The sequence below is a fragment of the Leishmania panamensis genome, assembly GCF_000755165.1.
Source record: "Leishmania panamensis strain MHOM/PA/94/PSC-1 chromosome 1 sequence".
Taxonomy (NCBI): Eukaryota; Euglenozoa; class Kinetoplastea; order Trypanosomatida; family Trypanosomatidae; genus Leishmania; species Leishmania panamensis.
This window is the reverse complement of record NC_025854.1, coordinates 108,445-117,495: the sequence shown is the minus strand read 5'-3', so window position 1 is coordinate 117,495 and position 9,051 is coordinate 108,445. Positions and strand designations below refer to the sequence as shown.

Below are 9,051 nucleotides of genomic sequence, written 5' to 3'. Positions count from 1 at the left end.
GTGGAGTGGAGTGGAGTGGAGTGGATGAGGTGGTGTAGGACTGGACGGACGGAGAAGCGAGGGGCACATCCCAGGCGCTCTCATCTGTCTCATTGCCCTTCCCCCCCCCTTGTCCCCCTCCTCTTCCTCCTGCCTCCCGAAGCGAGTCTCCTTCGAGAGGGCGCGTAAGAGAGTGGGGGAGGTGCAAAAATGTGTGGCATCGCTTCGTTGCTGATTTTCGTTTCCCCATGCCTAAGCACCGCTCGGATGACAAGAGGGAATGAGGAGGGGGGAGAGACACTCCTCAGTTTGCGATATCAGAGGGTCCAGCACTCCCCACAGATCGAGTGAGGGGACGCCAAGCAGCCCCCTCCCCCCAACTATCCTTTGCCAATGCCGAGTTACTTCTGGTGGCGACAGGGTCAAGTACGCACGTCGTGGGAGAGCATGAGCGCTTCATCGACACGGATGCCGGCGGTCAGGGCCTGGGTCGGTGCGCTATGTTGAAGCGACTTGGCGCTGACCAAGTTTGCACCGGTCCACAGCAGATTGTGCCCCTTCAGTGGTCACAGCTGCAGAACGACCCGTGGCCGGTGCGATGCGCAGTGTCCAGTCTCTGGCCCCCACCGACCCTTCTGACAGCAGGGACTGCAGAAACAGCATCGCCGCTCGGGTCTCTGCGTGTGCCGAGTGATTCGCTGTGAGATACCCATGGTTTGTCAGCGGGTCCGCAGCCCGCCCTTGCGGCTGACCTCCGCTGAACCGGTCTGGCGGGCGCACGTCTGTACCAGCGCGTCACGTCCACAAAGAGGCGCTGCAGTGGACGTCGACACTTCATCCGCTTCAGCAGCAGCAGCGCTTCCTCTCGCGGCAACCGCGCTCTTGTCGCACACGGCACGCGGAACTTCGCACCCTTTCCATAGCGGGCCGTGAGATGCGCACACGGAAGTCACCGGCAAGTTCTCCGAACCCTCGGATATTGCCCCACCCCTCGTGCGGAGTGCCACGCCAGCTTCAGGACGAGTGCGGCGCGCGGCTGTGTTCCCGAGAGCTCCTTGTGAGGCGTCTTCGTCTCCTCGAGGTGCAGCGAGGCACACGGGTGCGTCTTGGTTTCTCGCCCCAACCTCCTCGCGGCGCTCGCTGCTCAGAGCTCCGGCGACATCGATCAATCGCATTGGTCTGGCTGGCTCCCGTGCAGGGGAGGGCTGAGTGGGCCCACCACCCCCTTTATCAACACAGGGGCTCTTGAGGCGGTTGACCACTTCCACTCTCGCACCCCTGCCGCTCGCACGCCCAGGTGGAAATGACCGCCTTCGCCAGGACGAAGCTCAGCAGGGTGCTTGGCATCAGCCACAGCTCTCAACCATCGCAAGTGGCCCGCTAGAACCGCTGGTGAGACCGCTGATCATGTCACCGTGCTGACATGTGCGGGTCTGTCCGAGTCGATGCACCGCCCTGGCGGACAGGCGCGCCCCCCTCCCACCCGCTCGCTTGCCGCTCGCGTCATTGTTGGCGAGGTAATCGCCTCGCTGTAGAGCGCCGCGTGTTGCTCACGAAGAACCGTGCCCAGCGGCTGTGTCGGCTGCGTCTTTCCCAGTCCCCCTCCCGTCGACGGCCAGGAAGGAGTCAACCGGCTGCTTGCCTTCTTCGCCTGCCTCTGCCGTTCTCCGCACCTCTGTTTGAGTTGCCGCGGTGCGCAGGGCATCGTCCTGTTTCCCCTTTCTGGTCGTCTGCAGAGTTGTGGTGCGGAAGAGCCCCGCCGTGTAGTGGTGCTTGAGGTCGTCCTCCTCGGCAGCCGCGCCGCCGGTCATGTTTGATGCCGCTTCTCCTCGAAGCGTCAAACCATCGCCTGGTCAGTTTCGCTTATCGTGAGAAGCGGGTCGTCCACTTGTGAGATGCCTGCATCGTTCCTGCAAACTCCCTTGGAGGAGGAAGAGGAGGAGGATGGGGTGGATGGAGAGACGACTTCAGCCTCATCAAACGTTGTAGGCGTCATAGCGCTGTGCTCAAACACCCTGCACAGCGCCTTTTTTTTTTGGCTCGACATCGTCGACACTCCCCTTTTCGGCGGAAAAAGGGGCATTTTTGCCTGTGCCCTCCCCCCCTCTTCTTTGGCTGATCTCCATTCGAATTTCTCTTGCAACCCTCGCAACACCCTTGACGCGCACCCGCCTGCCCCGCAGGCTCTAAACACACACACACACACACACGCAGGTGTGCGCGGTAGGATGCCTGCAGGCAGTGCACGTGTACGGGGTTAATGGGCGCCCTCGTGAGGGGTGGGGGCCCCAGAGACAGATGCAGCCAATTTGTCACCGAGTAGAAACGACGCACGTGAGTGGGAGATCGGCTGAAACGATGTCAAAGCACTGATGACCCTTCCCCACAACCTACGAGGGCAGCACTAGCAAGTGTAGCAAACTGAACGGCATCAGGCACCAGCGACGACGCTGATGGAGCGCGTCCATCGCAGCGGCAACGGCAACATCAGAGAGAGAGAGAGAAGTGCCATGCACGGAGGCACCTGAACAAACGGCCCCCCAACAGCATGGCTGCGGTGGGTCAACCCTCATCTGCCCTACGCAGCTTCATCGAGGCATATGCGGGACATGAGAGGTAATCATCCCCGAGAGCCGATCTAGGGGAGAAAGAAAGAGAGAGAGAGAGGCGGAGGAAGGGAGAGGGTAACAGTAGGGGAAGTCGGCACATGCGCAACGCAGACGCGCCATTTGCCACTGACGTCATAAGCGTCACCATCAGCTGCTGATTGCGCGGAGTCACTTAACGAGATTCACCTTGCTCGCTCGCTCGCTCAGCTACCCAACGACGAAGCGCTGTGTTTTTCCTTTTCTTTTCAGGCAGCGCCACCTTTCCTCCTCCTTCTCTTCGTACTGCATACCGCCGCTCCTGCAGCCCATCCCCCATGAGACGCATTTACATCTCCGCGAGCTCGGCGTCATCAAGCGGTGTGTGTGCGAGCGTGGCGATCAGCATAGACAACGTTGTCCCACCCTGCCGCCAGCCCCACTTCCACTACGCCGCTGCTGAGATTCTTGACGTTACCGCTGTCCACCTGGCTCACTGTCGCAGCAGCACCGACGGCGCCGCGGTTGAAACGGGGGCCGATGCGCGCGACGATGTATTGCGTCAGCGCCACTGCCTCCACCCACATCAGCACCCACATCCACTGCGCCTCGAAGACGAAGGCGTCCTCCATATACTTGCCGTCGATGAGGCTGAGGAAGACCCACCCGAGGACGCCTGTGCAGGCCTTCATCGTGAACAAGAGCGTGAGTGTTGAGCTAGAGGCCGGGTACTCGGCGCGCCACAGGCTGCCCGTGGTGAGGACGCAGCCATATGTGAGGTGCAGCACGATGCCGCTGAGCATGATCGTCACTGGGATGGCGTAGTCGCGCGAAGTGGAGAGGGTGCGTTCGCTGAGGCTGAGGAGGACCACCACCGCCGCCTCCGCGCCGCCAACGGCCCAGACTGGGAGCGAGAAGGTGCTGCCAAGGAAGGTGGCTATCATGAAGAGCTTAAACACAACGCCGAACGGGATGCTGTCGTCGAACAGCTCCAGCGTAGGCACCCACAGCAGCGACGCCGTAAAGAAGGTGGCGCCGAAGACAATGTCTACTACGTGGCGAGCAAAGTGGCGCGGTAGGCACAGCGCCCGGATCGAGGTGCCGTAGGAATGCGCGTAGTGCCACAGAACGCCATGGGAAAACGCCTTTTGCGAGTGGCCTGCGCTGCTGCTGCTGCAGTTCAGCGCCATCCCGGGCAGCAGCAGCAGCGCAGCCGCGGTGCTGTCGGACATCACGGCGCTCGCTGGCACATTTTTCACGCTTGCGCTCTTCGCATGTACCCCGTTGCCGCTGCCGCTCACGTGGAAGGAAATGAGCTCCGTCCACTGGGGCCATCCGGTAGCCGACGCTCCAGGTAGCACAGTGAGGCGGCAGGCGACGACGAACACGCCGAGGTAGCACAGCAACGCCGCCCAACATGGCGCCAGCGACACCGTCGGTGTCACCACCATAACATACTGCGACGCGACCGTGGACAGCAGAAGCATAGCAGGACGTACTTGATGGAATAGCGTGAGTGTGCCGCTGTCGCTGAGCTCCTCACCACCGTTACTGTCTGCCGTATCCTTGTCATCCCTGTCGGCGGCTGGGCTGCGGTGAACGTGCGGCTCGTGGTAGAGCGCGCACTCGACCCACGTCAATAGCCCAGAAGTGGCTGCTGCGCTGGCTATACGACCAACAAGGGCGAAGAGGACAGTACTCTGCCCGCTGCCCCACGCACCAACCATGCCCACGACGGCCAGTGCCATGCAGGAGCGCCGACACCCCCATATCTCCATCAGCGGACTCAGGGCTAAGCCGCCAAGCCAGTAGGTGGCGGTGCCGGCATAGAAGAGCGCCGAGTTGGCGGAGAGAGAGAGGGCGTACTGATGCTGCAGCGGAAAGGCGCAGCTGCCCAGGAGGCCGTCGACCAGTGAGACGAGCGCGGCGATCGTGAGCAGCTTGATAGGGGTGCGGCTGCGAGTCCGCATGAGCATCAGTATGGGCCATGTACTGAGCACCATTGCCGGGACGAGAAATGGCAGCAGCGTGTCCTCCCAGGCATCATAGATGGACGGCGACGGCTTGTACGGCTTGGTGGTAATGGTCACCGTCGGCTCCATGGCGCGGGCGAGTGTATCTGCCTGCATTGGTGTGGGTGTGTATGGGAGGGGGGAGGGGGGAGGGAGGGGGGTTGGCGGTGGCGATAGAGCCTCAATGTGCAGAGAAGCTCTGCGATGCTTCCAGAGAGAGAGGGAGAGAGCAGGAGAGCGCTCAGTTGCGAGATAGCAGAGATGGATGAACAGAGGATCAGCGGAGTGAGCTGGGGAAAGCATAATGGAGCCAGAGGGAGGAGAGGGATGGGGGCGGACGAAGGAGACGGAGGGCGAGAGGTGTCCACACAACGCACACACGCACCATGACAAAGAACACCAACAGCAGCGCGCTGTTAGCGTGGGCACGTATGTGCACAAATGCCTCCTTTCCTTCGCCAGCGTGAGAGAGGGGGACGGGGGGGGGAGACACCGACACTGGAGGCACAGGCAGTCGGAATAGTGGGAGAGAAGGGGCCATCAGGTGACGGGGGCCCTTTTCTCAGAGGAAATGGAGACGGGAGGTAACGCTGACGGGCAGAATAAGCGAGAGATCGCCTCCGCTGGACAGAGAGGCGATGAAAGCTCGACCGTGACCCCCCCATCTCGTCGCCCCGTTGTGTCCCGCGAGAAATGCCTGCCAAAACACAAGTGGGGGGAGGGAGGGGGGGGGATGGCAAAGGAGACGAAGCCGTCTGCTTGCCTCCGTAGGACCCTGCGGACTCACTCTTTCTGACTAGGGGGGGGGGGGAAGGCGAGGCGAGAGGAAGGGTAGCGAGGAGGTGAGAGGCAGAGAGTTGCTGAAAGTGCAGCCAATGGCTCCCATACAGACGCACAGAGAGAAGAGGCACACGGTGGTGGTGATGAGGAGAGGCAAAACACGCACACGCACACGCACACGCACACGCCCAGAGCCGCCACTCCCCACTAAAAGCGTGCCCTCACCTCGAGGCAGAGACAGTTGAGTAGACCGGCGGGTTAAACAAGTTCAGAGGACCACGAGGCCCCCCCGTGTCGGGGGTGCTGGTGTCGGGGCTGGTGGGAAGGTGAGGCGTTGAGGCCGTGGGGTAAAATGATCAAGCGAGGGAAAAGGGGAGCCGAGAAGCGGCGGCGGCAGCAGCAGCAGTGCAGAGCAACAGCGGAAAAGCCAAAGGGGCGCGCAGTGACAGGAAAGGCACACACGTCCCCCACACGCACGCCAAGTAGAACACCGTTGGCGAGGCAGGAAGCGCAAAGGATGCCGTAGGAAATTGGCAGGGAGTGTGAGTGGAGGGGAGAGAGGGCGGCGCATGGGCCGCCGGCCGCGCTCGAATACACACCGTGGCTAAATCACAGTGACAACAGCGTCTCGTGGACGAGGCGCTGCAGGTTCGCCTCCTCGGCCGCTTTTTGCTGTGAGGTCTTCTCCCCCTTGCGCTGCAGCTCTTGTGTGCGCTGACGGACTTGCTCCACCTGCTCCGAAAGGCCAGAATTAAGGTGCGAGCAGAGAAGCACCTGCTGCTGTACTTCATTGCGCGCGGCCTTGAGCTTGCGAGTCATGCCGGCGTACTCGCGCTGGGCATCGTGGAGGAGGCTAATGGTCGTCTGGACGTACTCGGAAAGCACCCGACGCCGCTGCTGCCGCTCGTCCATGGCAATGTGGCGCAGAGTGGTATGCGACAACGTGCTTTCTGTGCGACAGCCACCAGCCGAGGCGCCCGCTGCCACCACCTGCCTCTCGCTTCGGCGGCGGCGTCGCTCCGCCAGCTTTGCCTCGTACCACCGCTGCTGCTCCTCGGCCAGCTGATGAAGGAATTGTGTGTAGTACTGCGCTACCGCCTCCTCCTTGCTCTCATTCAGCGCCTCGTGGAGGTCATGGTCCATCAACGAGTCGCTCCAAGACATGTACAGCACGTGATTCCTACCAGACGGCGGCACTGCCCCAGTTATTGCGGTCTTTGCCGTCGAGGTGTTCTCTGAGGACGTCCCAGCCTCGCTCGCGCCGGCATCAGCGCTGTGGAGCCGCGTAGCGGCACCTCTGCTGTACACATTCTCCGCCATCGACATGTCTTCGACGTCATCCTCTTCGAGGAGCAGCGCCACCTCCTGGTGGAGAAACATGCGGGAGCTCGAGTTACGGATGCGGTTCGTGGTGCTCTGCCACGAGCAGGAGTGCCCTGAGCTGCGGTAGTGCTCTTGCTGATGATCGCGTCGCGCCCGGCCGCAGGCGACGTGGCCGCAGATCAAACACACCCACAGGTCCTCGTAGGTGCCGCACACCTTGCAGCGTGCATCGTTGAGCAGGTCGTACACGGAGAAGCGACAGAGCGGGCACTCGGCCGATCCGGAGGGAAGCTGCGCGTAGCAACTTAAATGAAAGGCGTGCTGGCAGAGCGTCGTGACGCAGGTGCTGAGGTAGAGGGGGTCCAGGCAGATGGGGCAAAAATCGCTGCTCAGCAGCGGGCCCAGCCCACCACCGCCACCGCCGCCGCCGCCGGCGAGGGGCAAATGAGGTGGCGTGTGGGCCGCACAGCTCAACGCTGCTCGCCCCACCGCTGCTGCTGGGGACAACGGCGCGTGGTTGCATGTGGACGGTGCCACGGCGGCGGTGAACGCGGAGGTGTGCCGCGGCGGTGGCGGGGCTGCGCCCTTGCGCACCGCAGGTGTTAAAGCAGGCGATCGCCGCGCTTGAGAGGGCGTTGCAGGACCAGAGGACGCGGTATGCGGGCTACGGTGCAGGTGGTGGGGATGGTGGTACTGATTGTGCCGCTGTAGAGACCCGCAAGTGTCGGTGTGCTCGTCGTCATCGCCATCCGAGGCGTCGTCTCCGTGGCCCTCACCACCAGCGCTATCGCCGTTGCCACGGATGGGGTAAACAGTAGCGATCGCTTCCCATAGAGAGGCTTTGTGGGTGCCGGTGCACCAGCGTGCGCCTGCGTGAGTTTGATGGTGGTCGCCGTCGAGTTCGTGGTCGCTGATCCTGGGATCACCAGCGCCGACTTCCTCGGCCTCCGGCTCTCCTCGTGGCTCTGCGAAGGCACAGTGCGTAACGATGACTGGCTGTGCGTCACTCACGTACTCCACCGGCGCCGTCAAGCCTAGTGCAGCGCCTTCCTCCAGCGCAGTTTTTATCAGTGCCGCCTGCGCCGCACGGTGGCACTTTAAGAGGATGCAGTAGGCGTGAATCTCGCTTACAACATACCCCACACGCACCAGTTCGATCCAGCTCATCTGCTCGGCTTCGACGGTGGAGCACATCAGCCTTGTCCTCGCTAAGAGAGCGGATGAAGTGGAAGCGAGCGACGACGACGATGTCGAGGCCACGGAGGACGAACGCACGTTGCGATCTGGCGAGCGACGTGCGGAGTGGCAAAGCGCTACAGGGTCTGCTGTGTCGCTCTGCGGTACAGCTAAAGCGCTCTTGATCAGCAACTGAGGTGTCGTGGCAGTCGCCGACGCAGCTATCGAGCCAGCCATCGCCGGTGACAACGGCGGTGAAAGGGCGACCGTGAGCGACGACGTTATCTCCAGCGGCGCCTGCGCCATCGCGGACGCCTCGATCGACACGAGGCGACTCAACGTGCGAGATAGGCTGGCAGTGATTGGGATCGTGTGCCACAACAGCCACGGAGACGCCACTGCCCCGGGAGTGGCCGACGGAGGTAGCAGGCGAAGTGTAACGGTGTTGATTGCGTCGCGATCGAGCGCCATTGCCGCGAGGAGCTCCATTTTTTTACGTTGCTTCCTTTCCCTCGTTGCTCCAGCGAGAGCAGTAGCAGCAGTTGATGGACGAGTAAAGGTTTCGGAGGGTAACACGTTGGCACCGGCCACACACACACACACACGCACCCACACTCATGTGCGTGCAGAGAGAGGGAGAGAGATGCGACGTAGGAGGGCGGGAGTTGTTTCGGTACCCGTATGACAGCCAAGGTCGCTTTTATGGAAAACAGAGCGGAGAGCAAAACATGAGAGATGCAGAAGCGGGGGGGGGCGGCTAAGAGTACGACATTTTGGGGGGAGCAAGAGGAGGGCTGTGTGCGTGTGGGTGTTCCTCAGTTATTGCACGTAGGAGGGAGACACGCACACACACACACACACACGCACACCCACGTACGCGAGATGTCATTCTCGCCGCGTAGCTCATCCCACCCTTCCCCCCTCTTACCGTGAGAGGGAGAGCTAGAGAGCAGCAGAGTCGCCGGCGGCTGCATCCGTGTCAGCAGTCATGACGGCGACCCCCTCCCCTCCCCACCCGCCGTCACCCATCCCAGACGTGCGTCTCAGCGGGCGTGGCGCGCCCCCCACCCTTTGTGGGGGGGGAGGGGGGCGTTTTGTTGTTGTTGGCGGAGGCGGACCGATTTCAGCGAAAATGCACTGGAAAACACCAAAACAGCGGAAAACGAGCCAAAATGAAAAATGCGCGTGAGAGACCG

General features: G+C 62.1%; 2 protein-coding genes across 2 annotated transcripts, besides 1 other annotated feature; both read right to left on the bottom strand.

The window, feature by feature from the left end:
* Positions 1-261: 261 nt before the first annotated feature.
* Positions 262-1,723: a repeat region.
* Positions 1,724-2,938: 1,215 nt separating this feature from the next.
* LPMP_010450 (hypothetical protein) lies at positions 2,939-4,693 on the bottom strand (the record flags this gene model as incomplete). The annotated part of the gene is made up of 1 exon (XM_010698386.1): positions 2,939-4,693. The coding sequence occupies one exon, from the start codon at positions 4,691-4,693 to the stop codon at positions 2,939-2,941; it is 1,755 nt and encodes a 584-aa protein (XP_010696688.1).
* Positions 4,694-5,965: 1,272 nt separating this feature from the next.
* LPMP_010440 (hypothetical protein) lies at positions 5,966-7,873 on the bottom strand (the record flags this gene model as incomplete). Its single annotated transcript, XM_010698385.1, has 1 exon — positions 5,966-7,873. The coding sequence occupies one exon, from the start codon at positions 7,871-7,873 to the stop codon at positions 5,966-5,968; it is 1,908 nt and encodes a 635-aa protein (XP_010696687.1).
* Between the last annotated feature and the right edge of the window lie 1,178 nt (positions 7,874-9,051).